This window comes from Siphateles boraxobius, unplaced genomic scaffold, assembly GCF_051911475.1.
Source record: "Siphateles boraxobius isolate OS27281-9 unplaced genomic scaffold, OSU_SipBor_1 65, whole genome shotgun sequence".
In the NCBI taxonomy this organism is placed as follows: Eukaryota; Metazoa; Chordata; class Actinopteri; order Cypriniformes; family Leuciscidae; genus Siphateles; species Siphateles boraxobius.
Window position 1 is genome coordinate 21,470,001 of NW_027509192.1, and position 21,730 is coordinate 21,491,730.

General features: G+C 42.4%; 1 protein-coding gene across 7 annotated transcripts in view; it reads left to right on the plus strand.

Annotated features, from left to right (window-relative positions):
• The window catches only part of kif21a (kinesin family member 21A), a 101,213-nt gene that overhangs the window by 15,655 nt on the left and 63,828 nt on the right, over positions 1-21,730 (plus strand). For all 7 annotated transcript variants that reach the window (XM_077211469.1, XM_077211461.1, XM_077211464.1 and 4 more), the window contains exons 2-10: positions 5,652-5,874; positions 13,322-13,504; positions 14,147-14,296; positions 14,393-14,527; positions 16,047-16,226; positions 16,348-16,463; positions 17,315-17,510; positions 18,408-18,597; positions 18,698-18,761. In XM_077211469.1, the coding sequence (XP_077067584.1) occupies positions 5,652-5,874; positions 13,322-13,504; positions 14,147-14,296; positions 14,393-14,527; positions 16,047-16,226; positions 16,348-16,463; positions 17,315-17,510; positions 18,408-18,597; positions 18,698-18,761 (1,437 nt within the window). The remainder of the gene's footprint in view (positions 1-5,651; positions 5,875-13,321; positions 13,505-14,146; positions 14,297-14,392; positions 14,528-16,046; positions 16,227-16,347; positions 16,464-17,314; positions 17,511-18,407; positions 18,598-18,697; positions 18,762-21,730) is intronic.

The window sequence follows — 21,730 nt, forward strand, 5'->3', positions numbered from 1 at the left end:
AAGACTGTATGTGTGAAAGGGGCTAATGTTTGAACATGCAGTTATAACATAGTTATAGTTAACATTTGTACCTCCAGACTAATTTAGACAAAAGTTCAATGATTGACTTTGTTGTATCATCGGGTCTGTGGCCATATGTTGTTGAACACGTTACAGAGAGGAGCAGAGCTGTCAACTGATTGCCAACTGATGGTGAGTTGGATAATCATGTAGGGTGAACTTGGAACGTTTGGGAGAGAATCCTGCCTGGAAGATCTTTAACTCCTATTCCCACTGAAGCTATTCTGTCATCCTAAGGCAGGGATGTCCAAACTCAGTCCTGGAGGGCCACTGTCCTGCAGAGTTTAGCTCCAACCCCAATTAAACACACCTGGACCACCAGCTAATGAAGGTCTTATAGGCTAGAAAATTCCAGGCAGGTGTGTTGAGTCTGGCTAGAGCGCGAGGTCTGTTCAAAGCCTCTATGACGGAAGAGGCTGCTTCGAGCTGTGGCTGAAAGGTTGTTTCTGGCAAACGATCGGATGGCTTAGGGAGAAGCTTGGGCTGGTCCAGGCTGTTGTAAGTCAGGACATGAACTTGCTGACCTTGCCTGGTGATATTGGTCCGCACTTCCAAATCTGAAGCCATCGTTCACAGTCGGAAAACGGTTCTCCCACTTCATGTAGGGAGTGAGTTGCCTCCACAAATGGAGGAGTTCAAGTATTTTGGTTTCTTGTTCACAAGTGATGGCAGTTCAAAGCTTGAGATTGATAGTCAGGTGCAGCAATGGCAGTAATGCGGTTGTGGTACCGGACCGTCGTGGTGAAGCAAAGGTACTGTAAGAGAGTGTAAGAGGAAACGTTACATAAAAATGGGCTGTGATGGAGCCTTCACCTTGTTCACCCTTTCCTGGAGTTGCCAGTTGCTTACCAAACCTACCTCAGCATCCATCACGGAAGGCTCTAGTGGTGTTAAAGAAAGAAACAGAGCATGATATTATCATCCCGGCAAGAGTGTGATTTCCGCTCTTACGCTCTCAAGTTCACTAGTTGATCTATTTTCTGACCCCCCATCTATGGTCATGAACTTTGGGTAATGACGGAAAGAATGAGATTGCGGGTACAAGCAACTGAAATGAGTTTTCTTAGGAGGGTGTCTGGGATAACTCTGAGAGATGGGGTGAGAAGCTTTAACATAGGAGACATCCATGAGACTCCGCTTCACAATTAGCCAGTTCAAATGGTTTGGCCATCTGGTCAGGATTCCTCCGGGACACCTACCAGTGGAGCTGCTCCTGGCATGTCCAACTGGGAATAGACAAGGGATGCACTGATACTGATAGCAGTATCGGTATCGGCCCGATACTGAGCTCATGTACTCGTACTCGTAAAAATGCTCCGATACCAGGCAGCGTGTTTAGTGGTTGTGTCCAGACAAAGAAACGCTGACAACAGAGGGTATAATGGGGTTAAAAAAGAAGGCTGTCTATAAAGTAAATGTATCTTATTAGTGGAATATTAAACTAAATATAGTAACGCCTATATAGCTGTGGTGCGCGAGCTGATAAGAGCAAAACGCCTAGTGGATTGAGCTTGAAGCGGCACAGGCGCATGGTCGAGCGTATCCCTTTTTCACAGACGTCAGTTGAAAGTTTGTAGTTCAGTCGGATGGCAATGGAAATGGAAAGAAAGTAAAACGAGGCGTGTAGCTTATTAACGTTACCTGACGGGAGAGAGCACTCACTTCTGTTGAATGCCCTTGATTGCTGATCGTTCACTCAGCAAGTGTTATTTAGAACTAAATCGTATATGTAAGTAAAACATGAACTGTTACCTGATTTATGTATAATGGGTGGTTCCCTACATTACAGGACCTTTGCAGGTCAAGAAGTTCCATGAACTAAACATCAAAAGCGACCGCTCTGAAAACCAACGTCTTGATAGCGCGCAAATACTGAAATGAATTGTCTTTCTTGTTTTGCGCTTTTACGGACAAAGTTTATAAAAAACACTCGTCTTGGCGAGTATGCCAGTAAACAAAGTAAGTTATATCTCAAGTGAACGTAGACAGTAAATGGGCTCCGTGCGTTCGGTCTTAAAGGGGCACCAGTCTAATAAACCTGCTGCTGTGATTTAATGTTAATCAAACAATGGACAAATAAAGTACTCTCTGCTCTTGACTAAATATGCTACCCTTTTCAACTTTACAAAAAGATCCATCTATATTTAATTTATACAGTAAAGAATATGCAATGTTTTTTCACACATTTGATTACTTTATTCAAATGTCTGTACCTGTTAGATCTACCCAAAAAACTCTAAAAATAATGTTTATTTCATTAGTAGCCTTTCTTTGTTCTATTGTATTTATTTGTTCCATATATGTGTAATTTGATTACTGACTTTACTGAATTATTAACTAAAACTGAATTATTACGGACTGCTTACTTGTCTTTAATAATGTTTTAAAGTCACATTCATTAGGCTGGTAGTTTCTTTAGTATCAAAATTGGAATAAAGAATTGATATTTTACTGGTGTCTAAACATTTGTACCACTGACCCAATCCTCAGCACTGATTCCTTCTGGAGCTGCTCTAAATATGTGCTGTGCTATTAAATGAAAGATAAAATATGATAGAGCAATAGAATGAACAGTGATAGTAACAGAAGCTCATACAAAGTTATTTTCATGCTTAATTAAGCCTGCTAAAATGCAGAAAGAAATATATATTTGATGAACAAATTAAGCCAGCTAATATGATTTAAATTCTTTTGGTTTATCTTCTAATACATTTAAAAATTAGAAATGCAGTGAAAATATAGGTATCGGCGAATACAAAAAAATGGGAGTATCGGACTCGTTCTGGAAAAAGTGGTATTGGTGCATGCCTAGAAGAGACCAGGCTCAGACCTAGGACACACTGGAGGGATTATATCTCTCAGTTGGTCTGGGAACCACTTGGGATCCTTCAGGAGGAGCCAGGGGGAGTTGCCAGGGCAAAGGAGGTTTGGCTTTGCCCCTCTGCCACCAGAACCTGGTCCTGGATAAACTGTTTATTATGTTGTATGTCTCTTTTTTGTAGAACACGAAAGGTGTATTTTTTGAAGAATGTCCTGTCCATTCTTTTCCTTATACTGAATGCATCATTCAGACCTGCAAATATTTTTTTCCCTCTCCAAGCAGACATTGCTACTTACAACAGATGTAGAGATTAGTGAATGACATTTCACATTTCAGTCTGTTCGTTATTTATTATGTCATAGAACTGTGAAATGAATTATTGTTTAGTTGTTATGGTTTGAAACCCAAACAATAAAGATCTTACTGACTGTCTCTAACACATCCTCTGCTCATTTGTCTATCACCCACATATCTGTCTCTCTCTTTCTGTCTCACTCTCTTGTGCAATACAGGATAGATCCAGTATCACACACAATACTCTCTCTGTGCCTCTCTGTGAATTGTGCTCTGAACAAAAGCGTTCTCTCACAGTCAGAACGAAGGCTCAGCTTCTGCTGTCAGGTGCGCACAGAAAATGACATCAGTGTCTCTTTTTAGTGGTGTTTTTTAGAAGCCAAGCATCATTTTTAATACTAGTTGGTGATTTTAAACAAACCCAATAACTTACTGTGCTACAGACATTAATGATGCCTAAAATCGTGCCGCTTGATAAAAAGAGGTGTGATGTTACTTATCCGAGTGATCAGACTGAGAATTTTTGCCTGGTGCAGAATAAAACATCCTTACATTTAAAGGAGAAATGTTTAGATATCGGAAAACATATCGGTAACACTGATTATCTGTCATTCTCTTAAAGGGTAACTAAACCCCTGGTCAGAGCCTGACTCCACCCACTGGCAATATTTTAAAAATGCTGGAAAAGTGGGCAGAGCCCAGCCGAGATATAGGGGACGAACCGAGGGTGGGGCTGAGCGGGGGGGGGGGGCGTGCACCTGAGACCCGGAGCCACGGGTTAATTGACAGCTGCTGTCAGACTGAGGGAGCTTTCACACTGGCAGTTTAGTTCAGAACGGGGCACGGCTCGCATGAAAAATCGTTAATGTGAACGCTGCCATGTGGTCCCGGGTGCACACTGGGGTACCGAACCCGAGACTACCTGGAGGAGGTGGTCTGAGCTCGGTTGCTCCCGAACCGTGCTGCGGTTCGCGTGTATGTGAAAGCAACACGGACTCGGGTACGGACTTGTTCAGGAATAAAAGTATCCTGCGCATGCTATTTAGCCGATTAAAACACATGTTAGGTATGATAGTGTTGATGATTTACCTTGGATACGAGCAAGAGTGATCCTGCAGTGTATTCACGGGTAGTGCGTGCAATCAGGGCAACAAATTAATGGAAATCCACTGTCTCCTTTTGCAAGCAGGGCAAAGACAGCTTATGCGACACACACACACACACACACACACACACACACACACACACACACACACACACACACACACACACACACACACACACACACACACACAGTAAACCTGTGTTGTTTACTCAGCTATGCATGATAGCACCAAATTAATAAAAAACACAATATATTGACCCGCATAGTTTTCATGTTTTCTGTCATGCGCCGTGCACGTTTGTGATGACGTAAGATGCACACAAACGTTGTTGTAGGGAGATAAGGTATAGCTATGAAATATGACAAGACCAGAGTGTTAAGTCCAGTTAATTCATTAATTCATCCTGATCGTTTTCAATACTCGCAATTCCAACTCCTGACTAGCTAGTGGTTTTGACGAAACAAGATGGTTTTTATACTGCCAAGGGCGTGTTAGCTCGTACCAAGGGCGTGGTGAGCTGGAACCTGCTTACGTCACCACCCACCCCTTACGTCAGGGACCACCGCAAACATCCAATAGGAAAATTCAACTGCAGTAGCCACCGTTCAACCTGAAGAGAGCAGCACTCAGACGTTTTTACACCATGTATTGTAGAATTAAAACACTTTATACACAAATGTCAAAAAAGTTACTCGAATCAATGAACAGCACTAATAAAGCCCCATTCTTACAGATCATTAACTAAAAAAAGTTGGTTTAGGGTTAAGTTACCCTTTAAGTAAAGTGTCACACAGGGAACTCTGGGAATGTCAATTAATGAGAACTTTTTTTTTCTTTTTCTCTCACTCTTTTTCATGCGCGCCAGTTAACTGTGTGTTACATATGGTCATTGATACTGGTTATACCTACTCTTTTGAAATCAAACTGTCTTGCGTTATTGTGTAGGCTATTTCACAACGAAAGCATCATTTAGCGTTCAAGTTGTATACTGTTAATGGCACATTTATGAATTTTTCCTATTACAGAGAATTTTCCATGGTTATCATGAAACTACAACATATAACATATGTAAAGCTACAATAACATTGTAAAGCACATGAAATCAACCTTGTGTAGCTAGAAGCAAGTGTGTGTCGGGTCTAAGTTTCTCGCTGATTGTGAGGATGTATTGTTTAGGTTAAATTGACAAATATTTAATTTTCATTTAATTTTGTAGACATTTTAATCTGTGCAGTGAGACACCCAGTGATTATAGGCTTATTTTAGACGACTAATTTGCACTTTATCAACACATCAGGAGGTTCTCATTATTATTCAGCGTCTGAGTGGGCATGTTATTTTCATACATTTCATGTCTCTCTCTGTCACAGGATTCGTCCTCAGCTGGCAAAAGAAAAGATTGAAGGATGTCACATCTGTACGTTCGTGACCCCTGGCGAACCCCAGGTGGTTCTGGGAAAGGACAAGGCCTTCACGTACGACTATGTGTTTGACATGGACTCGACGCAGGACACCATCTATGCCAACTGCACTGAGAAACTCATCGAAGGATGTTTTGAGGGTTATAATGCCACTATATTTGCCTATGGACAGGTTTGTGTTTCTTTCCCTAAATCTTATACTACTGACGCAGTGTTGAGTGAACTGTTATTTAAAGGGAACTGTTTAACTGATTGTTTAAAGGGGTCATTAACTGCATTTTTCATTATTTTATAATGTTTCATGAGGTGCACTCAGTCACTGATAAACTCGCGCTGTGTCCAGTGATTATAAAGGGAAGTTTCTTTGCTCGTTTTCTGTATAATTTAATCACAATTTAAATAACAGTCATTTTCATGCTACTAAGAGAAACAATGTGAAATTGACAATTTAGTCACTGGTTTGATTTACTGACACATGGACCAAGAACATCTGACTGTAAATGAATCACAGAAATCACTGTTCACAGATCAGGCATTAGAATTAACGTACTCGGTTACTAACGTAACCTCGGTTCTCTCTAGAGAGGGAACGAGTACTGCGTAATATCTTACGCTATGGGGAAAACTTCTTTTCCATAGATATTGAAGCCAAAAATTATCCTTAATTTTGAATTTATGTAAAACGCTGTGCGGCAGCACGCAGACATAGGCAAGACGGCTCGCGTGTCTATTGGCTGCCCTGCGGCAACAGCAGCAGCTTATCGACAGAGGCCCTGCGTGACGTGATACCCAATGGGGGCGCTTCGCGCCCATTTCGTCACGTCCCGCCAGAATAGGCGTGGCCTTGGCCTATAAATACGCTCGACAGGCTGATACAAACTGGTTTTCATAACTGAAGCGAACCAGCGCTGTTGTATGCACGGCAAGATACGCAGTACTCGTTCCCTCTCTAGAGAGAACCGAGGTTACGTTAGTAACCGAGTACGTTCTCTTACGATAGTACCTCTCGTACTGCGTAATATCTTACGCTATGGGGAACACAATGCAACACGCCGTGCGTACTGGGATCCGACACCAAAGTCCCAAGGGCAGTAGCCCGGGGCCCATATAGTGCATAATCACCGTAGACTCACAGAGAGTCGGAGAAGAGAGGCTACAAGCATCATTCCCCATGAAATAGCATCCCACAGGAGCTAGTTATGTTAACAGTGTTTCACGCAGACAGGGTGAACGGGTTCAGCCTGAACTGGGTATAAGTACTGGTTATTCAACACCCATGGAGCTGTTCTATCGATCAGTGAGCGATACACAAGCAAAACTCAGCATTCTGCGCCAGCGCAGCGGGACAGACAGTAGTGAATTCTAGACCGACAGCAGCTTGGCCTGTAAGGTGGGAATCCTCTAGGTTATAAAACCTTATAAATGTAGACGGCGAGGCCCAGCCTGCCGCCATACAGATATCCTGCATGGAAATCCCGCTAGACCACGCCCACGACGAGGCCACGCCTCTCATGGAGTGCGCTCTGACACCCAAAGGACACTGCAGGCCCTTAGAAGTGTAAGCCAGCGCTCTGGCATCGACTATCCATCTGGATAGGCTCTGTTTTGATGCGGCCAGTCCCTTGGAGCGTCCGCCGAACAAAACAAAGAGCTGCTCGGTCTGTCTGAAGACAGACGAGCGGGATACATAAGCTCTCAGCGCCCTGACGGGGCAAGGGAGATTAGCATCCTCCTTCTCATCATGAACTGGGAGGGCGCACAGGGAAATAACCTGGGCCCTGAACGGTGTGTTGAGGGATTTGGGCACGTACCCGTGCCTTGGTTTGAGTATGACTTTTGAGTCATTAGGCCCAAACTCCATACATGACGCGCTTACTGAGAGCGCTTGTAAGTCCCCTATGTGCTTCAATGAAGCGAGAGCCATAAGAAACACCTTTTGAAAGACAGATGCTTCATGTCTGACAAATGGATTGGCTCGAATGGGGCACCTTTCATGGCTACCAAAACCGTAGAAAGGTCCCATACAGGGACTGAGGTTGGGTCTGGGAGGATTCAGCTTCCGAGATCCCCTGAGGAATCGCACGACCAGGTCGTTTTTCCCCAGTGACTGGCCAGACGTCGGTTTTGCAAACGCCGCTATGGCCGCCACGTATACTTTGAGCGTGGATGGGGTCCTGCCCTTATCCAACAGCTCCTGAAGGAAGGAGAGCACTTCCGTTACCCCACAGTCTACGGGTGAAAAGCCCTGAGCTTGACACCAGGCAGAGAGCACTGACCATTTCGAGGAATAGAGCCGTCTAGTAGACGAGGGTCTAGCCTGCGTGATCGTGTTTAACACTCCCTCCGGGAGGTTAGCGGGTACCTGTTGATGGCCCATGCATGTAGGGACCATATTTCCAGGCGAGGATGCCAAATCGAGCCCTTTGCCTGAAAGAGGGGGTCTCTCCTCACCGGTATAGGCCACGGGGGAGTGCTGGTCAGCCGCATTAGGACTGGGAACCGAATCTGGTTCGTCCAGAGCGTAGCCACGAGCAGCACTGGGCATCCGTTTTCCCTGATTCTTTCCAGCATTTGAGGCAGGAGCGAGTCGGGGGGGAAAGCATAGAGGAGGCAGCGGGGCCATACGTGGGCCAGCGCATCCCTGCTCTTGGAGAAAGTTTGGACAGTGAGCGTTCTCTTGGGACGCGAACAGGTCCACTTGCGCTCGGCCGAATGTCTCCCTCAGCAGTCGGATCGTCTGCGGGTGCAGCGACCATTCCCCTGCTGGGACATTGTTTCTGGACAGACGGTCTGGTCCCAGATTCAGGCGACCAGGCACATGCGCTGCTTTCAGTGAAAGCAGGTTGTGCTGAGCCCAGACCAGGAGGCTTTCCATCAGCCTGTAAAGGTTTCGGGACCTGACGCCGCCCTGACGATTTATGTATGGCACCACTGACATGTTGTCCGACCGGACCAAGACGTGGTGGCCTTTTAACTGGGGACAAAAGCGCCGTAGCGCGTTTTCGACTGCCAACAGTTCTAGACAGTTTATGTGTAGAAGCTTCTCCAGTTCTGACAACTGGACAAAGAACGGTCCTCAAGCAGCGCTCCCCATCCCGAGATGGAGGCGTGCGTGGACACCACCTTCACACTCGAGGGAGTCCCCAAACTCACGCCTGACTGATACCAGTTGGCTATTTTCCAAGGTTCCAGAGCCGAAACGCATTCCATGTCGAACTTGAGGGGAAACAGACCAGAGGTCCATGCCCGGGGTGGAACTCCCGCTTTCAGCCATAACTGCAGTGGGCGCATGCGAAGCAGGCCCAGCTGAAGTACCGAAGATGCTGAGGCCATGAGTCCCAGTATTTTCTGAAACTTTTGAGCGGGACTATAGAGCCGTGGCGGAAGGATTTCGCAGCGCGCTGAATGTCCAGTCCGCGCTCCGGAAAATCTGTTCCCAGAAAATAAATTTTCTGAATGGGAAACAGCAAACTCTTTGCCCAATTGACTGTGAGACCCAGATTCTCGAGATGCTCGAGTAATGTGGTTCTGTGTTCTATGAGCTCTGAGTGTGATCGAGCTAGAATCAGTCAATCGTCCAAGTAGTTCAAGACTCGCATGCCCTGAAGTCTCAGGGGTGCTAGAGCCGCGTCCATGCACCAGCCGCGTCCTGGCGCTTCACAAGCGCTCTGTTCAGCTGCCATAGATCCAGAATGGGTCTGAGACCCCCGTCTTTTTTCGGTACCAGAAAATATCTGCTGTATAGCCCCCCTTCGCTCTGAGATAAAGGTTCTATGGCCCTTTGCTCAGTAGTTTCGCTATTTCGGCTTGAAGTAGATGAGATACTTTGTTGTTTACCGTGGTGTCGACTTACGCCGTGTAACGGCGGGGACGTCGGGCGAACTGCAGCGAATAGCCTCTTTTCATAGTGTTCAACACCCATTCTGATACCCCGGGAAGCTTTGCCCACGCATCTGCGTGAATAGCTAGAATGCGGCATAGCGGCGGCCGCAGAGCTTCGGTGTGCTGAGACATAAACACTGTGGGACACGCATTGTGTAATGTTTGTGGGCACTGTCGTGGGCACCTTCACTACATTTTTTTGCACAATCGACATGAGTTGATTTTATTTGTGCTAGCCCTGAACTGTGGCGGGCTGTGTCTGTGTGTGGGAATGGGCATTCTCACAACACTCATTACACCATCGGCCGTGGCCGGAATTCCAGAAAATTCACTCTTTTTGGGATTTATCTGGGTCGCCGTAAAAAAGGCGTTTGTGTGCAGGCAAGCGGGCTGTGGTACCGGCTTGTTTACTGCAAAATACACTGGAACAGTCACATTGTTTGGAACTGAACGAGGGAGAAGTTTCGGTGGAGTCTGGCCGCGGCGGGACTTAAACACCGTGGAGCGCGTCCGTCAGCGCTGGAAACAATTGGTTCATCTGGTCGGCTCAACGCACAGGGATGGGACGCCCCCACACCCATTGCAGGAGCCAAAATGAATGAATGAATGTGTGTTGGTTTATTTTACAGAAAACGTGGCACATTCAGTGTGTAATATTTGTGGTTACTGGGTTGTGGGCGCATTCACTACATTTAATGCACAATTGACATGAGTCGATCTCATTTGTGAGAGCCCTGCACTGTGGCGGGCTGTGTTTGTGTGTAGAAATGAACACTGGGCTGTGGGCATTTGTATTACACTCATAACACCATCGGCTGTGGCCGGAATACCAGAAAAACACTGCTTATATGATTTTTCTGGGTCGCCGTGGAAACGGCATTTGTGTGCATTTGTGCCGGGCCATGGTTCCGGCTTGTTTACTGCAAAATACACTGGAACAGTCGCATTTTCTTGAAACTGAACGAGCGGATAAGAGAGCGTCATCACATTTTTGTGTTTGTCGGCGTTTGCTTGCAGGTGTGTGTGTTATACAACAGGCTCATTACTGCAATATTGACATTTTCAGCCACTCAAACTAAGAGGAGCCGAGAAATGTTAGAGAATTGGAGATTGGTCCGGCCTCGGCGGGACTAAAACACACTCTTTCCTCATTTCGCCGGTGATGCACGCCCACGAGGGGCGTCGAGGAGATAAGAGAGCGGCATCACAGTTCTGTGTGTGTCGGCGTTTGTTTGCAGGCGTGCATGTTATACAACAGGCTCACTGCTGCAATATTGACACTTTCAGCCGCTCAAACTAAGAGGAGCTGAGAAATGTTTGAGAAATGGAGATTGGTCCGTCCTCGGCGGGACTAAAACACACTCTTTCCTCATTTCCTCATTAAGTAAAGAAAGCTAGCCGCGGTTTTGATGCTGGCCCGTTTCCCTGACGACTCGCGGGCAGAAGGGGGGGAGGTCCACAGAGCCTGCCCAATCCTCACTGTCCGACGCCAGGATAGAGCAGCTGGCCTTCTCTACAGATGCAGCTATCTCGTCGTCATAATGGCGAAGGCAGCGTGCGGCGGCCGTTGTCCGTCAGTGAGCGACTCGATTGAAGCTGGTGAAGCTGGCGGGCGAACCGGCGAGCTTTCACGGGCTGGAGAAGGCTCGGGGACCCGCTGAGTACGGCGCTTTACGGCGCGGCACTACAGCGGGCGGGAGTGCAGACTCGGAGAAAAAATGCCAGGCGAGTCCTCAGAGTCACCATGGCAATAGCTCGCTCAGCGAGCTCGAGAGCTGCATGATCCTTACCCAGGCTGGAAACGCAGATAAAATGGCAGTCCCCGTGGCTGAGTGCGGCTCGGCACGAGCCACCGGAACGAAGCATCTATAAAGAGACGCTGCTCTTTTAGATAAAGAGAGAGAGAGAGTGTGTCGCAACGGCGAACACACACACTCAGCGGAGTAAAAGGATATTGACGCCGGAAAGCGTAGCAGGTACGGCGGCTGAAGGCGGCGAGGTGAAGGCCAGCGGCTTCAGGCTCGAATGCTCGTCCTGCAGTTGGCTTGGTATCAGACGGCGCGGCTTCTCACTCCGGATCCAACGATGCAGTAGTGCTTCGCTGAAGAGATGAAAATCAGTTTGTATCAGCCTGTTGAGCGTATTTATAGGCCAAGGCCACGCCTATTCTGGCGAAGCGCCCACATCGGGTATCACGTCACGCAGGGCCTCTCTTGATAAGCTGCTGTTGTTGCCGCAGGGCAGCCAATAGGCGCGCGAGCCGTCTTGCCTATGTCTCCGTGATGCCGCACTGCGTTTTACATTAATTCAAAATTAAGGATAATTTTTGGCTTCAATATCTCGTGGAAAAGAGGTTTTCCCCATAGCGTAAGATATTACGCAGTACAAGAGATACTCTCGTAAGAGAACACTGTGATTTACATGTTGTGGCATTACTGTCAAGTTTATATCTTACAGTAAAAGTCTGTTTGCAAAGCCTCCACCGAAATTGTGACTGATTGGTCAATGAACCCACAGTGAAATGTACCGAAACAAACAAATAATGCTCAACTGAGACATTCACATAGATGAAAATAAATAACCACATTCCTTTGGAAGGTAAAGTTATTTGTAGTCCAGTGATCCTGTATCTCTCTTCTCTCTCATCTCCCTAAACGCACCAGTGGGCGGGGCCAAAGACATAATGATATAGAAGTAGGCTCATTCTGCAGAGGCATCTTTCGTCGCACTATTACATATTAATTAGACAAAATCTGAAAGGCAGTAGAATCGTTGTCATTTAGGAATGAGATCACGTGGGTGTTTGAATCGAAATCGCCATCTTTTAATGATTAAACGTGCAGCTTTAAGTCTAGGGCATTTTAACACCAGTGTCATTTGGATTTGTTCAGTTAATTTAGGCATGTATAAACATGGAAGTCGTGATCAGAGTCTTACAAAATCAATCTGTCTGAGATTGCCTGACCAAGGTCGTCTCAGTCTGATTGAAAGTGAACATTACAATGTAATAGCTTTGCCTTTGAAGCCCTCTTATTTTTCAGCCCCTCCCCTCCAATCATATGGAGATACCATCCAATCAATCCTGTTCACCCTAAAATTTAATTTGTCATCATTCTCCAAAATTATTTATTTTATGTTTCACAGAATAAAGTAAGTACAGTTTTGGAATGACATGAGGGTGAGTAAATGATGAAATAATAATTATTTTTTATTTTTTATTAAAGCTACCCTTTTAATTTTTTTTCAGGTTGTTAATACAATTTCATTTTGACTTTAAGATGCTTCTGGTTATTTATTGTCCCACAGGTGAGGGATATTTATACATCCAGCATCATTTAAGATGACAGGTTAAAAGAGTTTATTTGGCCTGGTATTTATTTGTACAAGCTCTGTATTTTCCATCTTCTCTCTATATGGCTAGCTTTGCCCGTGACCTGCATTTAATGGCTGACTTCCCCCAAACACCAACACACAGCTCTGATATCTGTCTCTCTCTCTGGCACTGTGTTAATCCAGATTTATCAATAGTCTCATCTGCCAGACAGACACATCAAACTGTACTTATGTAGACAAAAAACAAGATTAGTCTATGTGTTGACATGAATGTACTTTATATTTAAATGGAATCACATAATCTTGCAACAGAACTTTAATTGGGTTTAACGTGCACAATTTGTATAATAATGTAAAATTATAATGAATTTTAGAGTTGAATATGGTTTGATGTTGTATCTCAGACAGGGTCAGGGAAGACGTATACGATGGGCACGGGCTTTGACATGTCCATACTAGACGAGGAGCTGGGCATCATCCCGCGGGCGGTCGGTCACCTCTTTAAAGGCGTCGAGCAGAGACGCCAGGCGGCTGCAGATCAGGGCCGGCCCGTCCCGGAGTTCAAGATCAGCGCACAGTTTCTGGAGGTACTGTGCTTTTGGATGATTCGATTTCATTTTAATGATCCTTTTGTGTGACAGATACTCCTCTCCAACTACCATTGGTCAGGAAAAAAGCCCAAACTCATTCCGTTGGTTGAGCTAGAAGTGGGTGTGTTTGGCTGCTCAAACAAACAGAACCGTTTATGATTTCCATGAAGACCTCTTCAAAGCAGTGTTGTTTAACTATTAAAAAGAGTTTTTGGTATTTGAAAAAAAGCTGTAAAATATAATATTAAATATAATATTAGATAAAAACGTACACAAAAAAAGTAAACAAGTTGAAAAAGTTTCAGTTGAAGTAATAAAATAACTAAAACAAAAACTGAAGCAAAAATAAATTAAAGCTAAATAGAAATAAATAAATAAACTAAAATGAATAAAAATTACAAAAGCACATAAATTCAAAAAATTACACATTTTTTTATAAAAAATTTTTTACATTTTTTTTGTAAAAATAAAAGATAATTAATACTATAATAGTATATAATAATATTACAAAAATAATAGACTGAAAAGCTTTGAATATGATAGTTTAAGGAAGATTATATACAAAAAACAGTTCAATAATATATATATATTTTTATAAATATTGTATGGTCTGTATTCTCTCTCCATGTGTGTCTTCAGCTGTATAATGAGGAGGTGTTGGATCTTTTCGACACCACACGTGACATGGAGATGAGAAAGCAGAAATCTCATATTAAAATCCACGAGGACGCCAGCGGCAGCATCTACACTGTAGGCGTGACGACTCGCAACGTCTCCTCAGAGGCAGAAGTGAGGGTCATTGTTTCTTTTCTGAGATATTCTGTCCATATATTATGCATAAAATGATTACTGACTGTAGTATTCTGCTTGACCCACATGTTGTAGATGATCCAGTGTCTGAAGCTGGGCGCTCTCTCCCGCACCACTGCCAGCACTCAGATGAATGTACAGAGCTCTCGATCTCACGCCATCTTCACCATTCACATCTGCCAAGTGCGTGTTTGTGCACCCGCAGAAAACGTAAGTACCATCTCGAGATACTGAGTCACTGATGTTGAAAACCGTTCGTCACACTCAACTAAAAACATTACTTTGAAAATTGTAATTAGGGCGTTTGAAAAAGGGCCATTTTTTTGTCATTTTTAATCAAGTTTTCATAAAATGTGCATATTGGGATTTTTACATATTTTTTTACAAATAAAATAATATCATGCAAGTTATTACTTCTATCATCCACTCGTGAAAGTAGATGGATTATATTTCAGGCTATTTATATGCCTTATTTACTAAATGATTAGCTAATGCGTTAGTGGCAGAAATTAGACCTTGTGCACTCAGTAATCTGGTTAGATTGTGCAAGTTTTTATGAAATAAAGGCAAGGTTATGCTAATTTTACATTCAGTGCACAAGGAAAATATCAGGATGTTAAAAAAATGAAAAGATTTTGGATCATTGTCCTGCTGGAAGATCTAACCACAGGACATTTGAGCAGAGGTGGTCAGGTTTAGATTTTTTATCTGTTGGTATTTGCTAGAATCCATGATGTCATGTATCAAGTCCAGGACCTCCAGCAAAAAGAAAATGTGCACAAAACATTAAAGATCCTGCAGTATATTTAATTGTGGGCATGGGGTACTTTTTATCCATGTGTGCACCAAACACATCTAGTGGGTTTCCTGCCAAAAAGCTCAATTTTTATCTGACCTTAGAAACCAGTCCCGTTTGAAGTTCCAGTCGTGTCTGATAACTGAATATGCTGGAGTTCGTTTTTGGAGGAGCGAGGAGGATTTTTCTTGAAACCTTCCCAAACAACATGTGGGGATGTAGGGCTTGTTAGATTTTTTTTTTTTTTTGGTTTTCTGACCCCAAGACTTAACTATTCTCTTTAATTCTCCATCTGTGAGCCTTGTGGAGTATTTGGCCACTCGTACTCTCCTCCTCGCCACGCATTAGCACCGTATAGACACTCGTCCTCTTCCTGGCAGATTCATAAAATATTTAGTTGATTGGAACTTCTTAATTATTGATTCACCCGATTGTGGAAATGGGGATTTTCAATGTTTAAGCTATTTTTTAACAGCCACTTTCTATTTTTTGAAGCTGAACAATTTTTTGCTGCACATCAGATTTATATATTCTTTGGTTTCACTCATTGTGATGAATGGTTAAGGGAATTTGGCCTTTGTGTTTCCTCATATTTAAACTCCTGTGAAACAAGTCATAGCTGGACAATTTCATGCTCCTGGTCATCCTGGTGTGCTAAAAGTCAAGCTTCCGACACTTGGCCAAAAACTGCCAATATATTGGTATTGGCGATATATCAGAAGAACACTACTCTACTTGAATAGGGGAAGAAGAAAAATTATGTTTCAATAACATCTATCAATGTCTTCTTCACGAAACAAATCAGACTCTTTTATCTAAATGACGGCTTACATTCCCACAACAGCCATATTGTCAGTACTATTGAGTAGAAAAATTTCATTTTTGAATACATTCCATCTATGTTGATAAATTCACTTTTCACACTTTTTTCAGCCCCCAGAGCAGGACAATGAGACAGACAATCGACTGGCCAACAGCTCGTCTGAGATGGAAGAGTTTGAAACTCTCACAGCCAAGTTTCACTTCGTGGATCTGGCTGGATCGGAGCGACTCAAGAGGACGGGGGCCACCGGGGACAGAGCCAAAGAGGGCATCTCCATTAACTGTGGATTGGTCAGAACGAGTAATATTATTCAATAATAAAAACACATCTTCCGCACATCTCTTCAGGCTAGAAATATTTAATATAAGATGAACTGTAACATAAACTATAATATTTTTCTCTGTGATGTAGCTGGCGTTGGGGAACGTCATCAGTGCTTTAGGAGACCGAAGCAAACGATCGACGCATGTGCCTTACCGAGACTCCAAACTCACTCGCCTTCTGCAGGATTCACTGGGCGGAAACAGGTCTGTGTCAAATTCTCTGGACTTAACCAACATTTTATTAAACTCTTATCATTTTTATTCTCACCTTCATTTGGTTTCAAACCAGACTGCTGTTTTTGTTTTTGTTTTAAAGCACTAAGAGTCATTTTAAAGAAGCTCTTTTTTTATACAGTGATCATTTGTAGTGACAAAGTCTGTCAAGCTATAAAAGGCATAGAAGTAGTCCGTATGTACTATATACACTGTAGTATGTTCTAAATCTATTTAAGACATACTATAGCTTTGTGTGAGAAGCAGACGGAAATTGAAAGGATAAATCGCTGATAATCTTGCCTGTGAATGTCGCTTTCAAATCAAATATGTACTCTTTTAACAGAACAATGTCAGATTGGACGTCAAGGACATCATCAACATTTGTTCTTGCATGTCTCTTGACTAAATGTCATTGACGTAGAACCTACAAAAACTGGCACCATATTATTTGATTTCAGTGAATATTTCAATACATCACTCAATAACAACTTAAACGTCAAACTTCGGTCAAAGGAATCATATGATTTCAGAAGACTTGAAATAAAGTACACTTTTATCTGAAAAATATTTAAATTCAGTTAAAATTCTTTAAACACTGATATGAAGCCCTTTGGTTTGCACAAATTCACATTATTTCTCATGAACAACATACAAATTTGTAGTAACAGCATAATAACAAGATAATAACATAATTATAACAGGATAATAGCAATTTGCATCAACATCAACGCATTTACTTCAGAATTGATCCATATCCAGATTGAATGCTTTATTTGGCACTTTAGCGTTAGGCAGTGTGAGGAAACAAATAAATCTTGACATTGGCTCTGGTCTCTCAGTCGAACGATGATGATCGCCTGCATCAGCCCATCGGATCAGGACTTCATGGAAACACTGAACACGCTGAAGTATGCCAATAGAGCTCGCAACATCAAGAACAGGGTGGTGGTGAACCAAGACAAGGCCAGCCAGCAGATCAGCGCTCTCAGGACGGAGATCGCCCGGCTGCAGATGGAGCTCATGGAGTACAGAACGGTGAGGTTATCCATTCAAGAAACACTGCTTCTGATAGGGCGGAGATGTTATGCCTGAGAAAGGTTTCCGTGAGTTGGACTTCAATTCGGGCATGTTGTCTTCAGAGTGTTCTCAAAATAAAGGTAGTTAAAGATCTGACCTACTACCACAGAGTTTGCATGTTCAATTCAAAGTAAGGGTGACCCAGATACTGTAGAGTTACTGAGATTGGACTGTCAGAGGTATATCACTCTCAAAAATGGAAACCAGTTTCTAAATTCTCTAGCTGGCTTCTGTGTAATTTCTGGAGTCAGGCTGGTCTGGTTTATTTCAGTTCTCTGGGAAACACATGTTCCCACACTACTACAAAAAGCTTTTTTTAAGAATGACTAGTTACAGGAGCCCAACAAAATACCCCTGAAATAATGGGGAATTTTGACATGAATTTTGTATTTTTAAACTTCATGTCCACTTAGTGTCACTTGCAGAGCCAACTCTTGGTCAAACTTGTCAAAAACATGTTTTTGCATAAAAAAAAGAGACTTGAGCAATAGAATGAAAAACAATGCAAGGTCTTAATACATTTTTTGTAAATGTTTTTTTTTAAATGTTTTGAATGAAGACTCTTCTGCTCACCAAGGCTGCATTTATATTGAAAATACAGTAATTATTTTTACAATTTAAAATGTGAATATATTTGAAAGTGTAATTTATTTCTGTGATCAAAGCTGAATTGTCAGCATCATTATCCAGTCTTCGCTGGTCCTTCAGAAATCATTCTAATATGCTGATTTGCTGCTCAGTTGTTGTTATTATTGGGTTTTAATTATCAATAATGTTTAATAAGAATATCAAGCAGCAAACGTATCGTTTGTGTGTATGTTTGGTAAATTAAGTAAAGCTGTGTCTGTTTCTCAGGGGAAGCGTATGGTTGGAGAGGATGGGCTGGAAAGCATCAATGACATGTTCCACGAGAACTCGATGTTGCAGATCGAGAACAATAATCTGCGCATGCGTGTGAAGGCCATGCAGGAGGCCATCGACGCTCAGGGCGCTCGACTCACGCAGATGCTCAGCGAACGGGCCAATCAGGTGCTCTCCAGAGCAGGTACATCACTATATCAGTGCTGCTCATGGGAAATACTGGCAGGTTACAGCAATCAAAGGACTTTGGAAGATGTTGACAGAATATTGACTATTTATTTCAGGTGAAGGCAGTGAGGAGATTGGAAATATGATTCAGAATTACATCAAGGAGATAGAGGATCTGAGGTAAAACAACCTTTGATTAAATATTTGTCTGATACAGTAGCAGGTATTTTTATATTTTTGCTGATATCCTATATGAGACTGATATTAAAAATCTATAGTTTTTTGCTTGTTTTTCACACTTAGTAATGTAAAATAGAGTGCAACAGTCCGGTTCCAGTAATAACAACTTCATTCATTTTCTCCTAATGGAAACTCATCATTTAATGATAAACCTTTAAAGAGAGATCTACTGTGAGCTACGAGGTTTTTAATCGATGGTATTTGCTTCTGTTGGAGTAGTGAACCGCATTATTTCAGCCTATTTTTAAAACAATCATGCTTAACATTGACATTTTTGGCGAAAAACTACATTACCTACATTATGCTGTACAGAAAATTACACCAATCAGAGTCGAAAAAACAATATAGCTCTTTAGCTCTTAAATATATATATATATATATGTGTGTGTATTGTGGCGGGAGGAGCAAACGACAGACACGGTGGCAGTGGTGTCAGGCTTCGGAGAGACATTTATTAAATTAAATGAACATAAAATGTCCAAAAATGGGACATATATTCATATATACATGAATATTTTTGAATAAACTTAAGTACAGGGGTTGGACAATAAACCTGAAACCTGGTTTTAGACCACAATAATTTATTAGTACGGTGTAGGGCCTCCTTTTCATTTCAACTTGGGAATGACAGATATAAGTCCTTCACAGAAGCCAGAGGGATTTTGAGCTGTTCCTCGTCCAGAACAGGGGCCAGGTCATTATGTGATGCTGGTGGAGAAAACGTTTTCTGACTCGATCCTCCAAAGCACCCCAAAGAGGCTCAGTCATATTCAGATCTGGTGTGGAGGTCATGGGAGATGATAAACTTCACTTTCATGTTCATCTAACAACTCTGTCACAAATCTTGCTTTATTGATGCATTATCATGCTGATACACGGCAGACGGCACCCCCTTCAGGGTACAATGTTTGAACCTTTAGGTGTACATGATCCTCCAGAACAGCTCAATGGTTCTTGCCAATCCATCATCACAGAAGGGAATGTCATGATATTTCAGCCCAAACCATCACTGATCCACCGCCGTGCTTTACTCTGGGCAGCAGCAGTCCGAGTGTCCACTGTAACTCCCACAGGTGTGGGGAAATAGGACTCCTCAGAGAACCATACATGCTTCACATCGTCCACATTCCAAGACTTTTCTCTGCTGGCACCATAGACTGTAAATAAAGATGGACGACACCCCTTCACTCTCTTCCATTGGTGAAAAGTGAAGCTTTCAAAGTCATAATATGGCGCTGACATCTTGCGCTGATTTGGGACCTCAGTCTGTGATGTAGTGATTGTCAATTAAAGCCGCGATATCAAGGTCCCGGCCACACTCCCGCAGAAACGGTTAATACAAAGTTTACTGGTTGAAATAAACAGTTATGGAAAATAAAGTTGAAGCTCCAATCTCCTCCCGAAAATCCCCCAAAAAGTCCATTGGTGCCTCAGTGACTACTCTGAGGTCTGTGCGAAAGTCTCGCTTTTTTTCTTATCAGTGCAAAAGAGACTCAAAATACTCTGTTGATTTTGATCTTAAGTGTAAGTGTTATACATCATTCGATCCTGTTAAGTTTCTATTTTTTTGTGTATACTCACAATATAAACAACGTATTGTGCTTTTAGTCAAATAAAGAAAAATAAACATGATGCTAGTTCTGCCTTCTCTCTGTCAGTGAACTCCAGTCTGAAACGCGTCCGAAAATTAACTGTAATTCCGCGAATACTTGTCATACAGGCACGAGTGTTTTTCCATAATGAAGCTTGAACTCTCTTCTTTTAAATGAATTAATTTATATAAAAAAACAAATATTCTCAGTTTATGTAATCTGTATGAAAAGAGAGAGATGTCAGTCTTTTTCTTTCCAGCTCATTATATCTGATTACGCGTTAATGTGCCATGCCCACGGAGAGCGCGCGCTATTCAAACGCAAATGATCTAAGGCAAGCCATTCAAACATGCCAACGCCCAACCAGCTGGATTATAAAACACATCATGTTTAGGAAATATCTTACTACCGCTGTGTACACAGCGTATCCCTACGCTGTGAGGAATAATACTATCTAATAACCCTGGAAAATGTACCAGAAGTGCTGCCAGTTTCATGTCTAGGAGCAACGGATCCAGCTGATGTAGCAAGTCATTTATTCTTAAGTGCTTTGTTCTAATCGCGATATTGAACAGTGTCTGTAAACCGCAAAAAGACTGTTTAAATATGAATTTGTGTCTGTGTGTAGGCTAAATGATGAATGAACGACACAGGCGTGCGTTGTTTACTTCAGTTATACAGCGCGTGTCTGTGCCGTTCATTCACTCTCGCACCTACATTAGTAAACATGTTATTTTTACATGAACACATCCAAACTATATTGCTATAGCCTACTAAGATGAGTAAAAATAGACTGAAATATGTTGAAATAAAATGTCGGTATAAGCAAAAAACTGCAAATTAACATGCTAATATAAGATCATAAACACGATATGTTACAGACTAAATATGAATGTTTAGACAAGATTTCGTGATTGGTTTTGGATAGATTATAAAATTTTGACTAAAAAAAGACTACTGTCACATTAAATAGGTACGCTTTTGTTCGCCAATTTCTTCTCATATGTTAAATATACTATAGTATGGGATGTTTTGTCAAAAAAAAAGTAGGAATATTGAATAATCAACTAAGATGTTATTATAGTGTTTGTTCCAATATTCAAACCAATGAATCCTTACCTTACGTATGATGAAATGTATACTTTTTACAAAGAAAGAATACACTTGAAATATTGTTAAAATTGTAATTGTTGTTGTAATTGTAACCTATTTGTAATTGGTTACAATTTCTAATTGTAAAATATATATATACAGGTGCTGGTTATATAATTAGAATATCATCAAAAAGTTGATTTATTTCAGTAATTCCATTAAGAA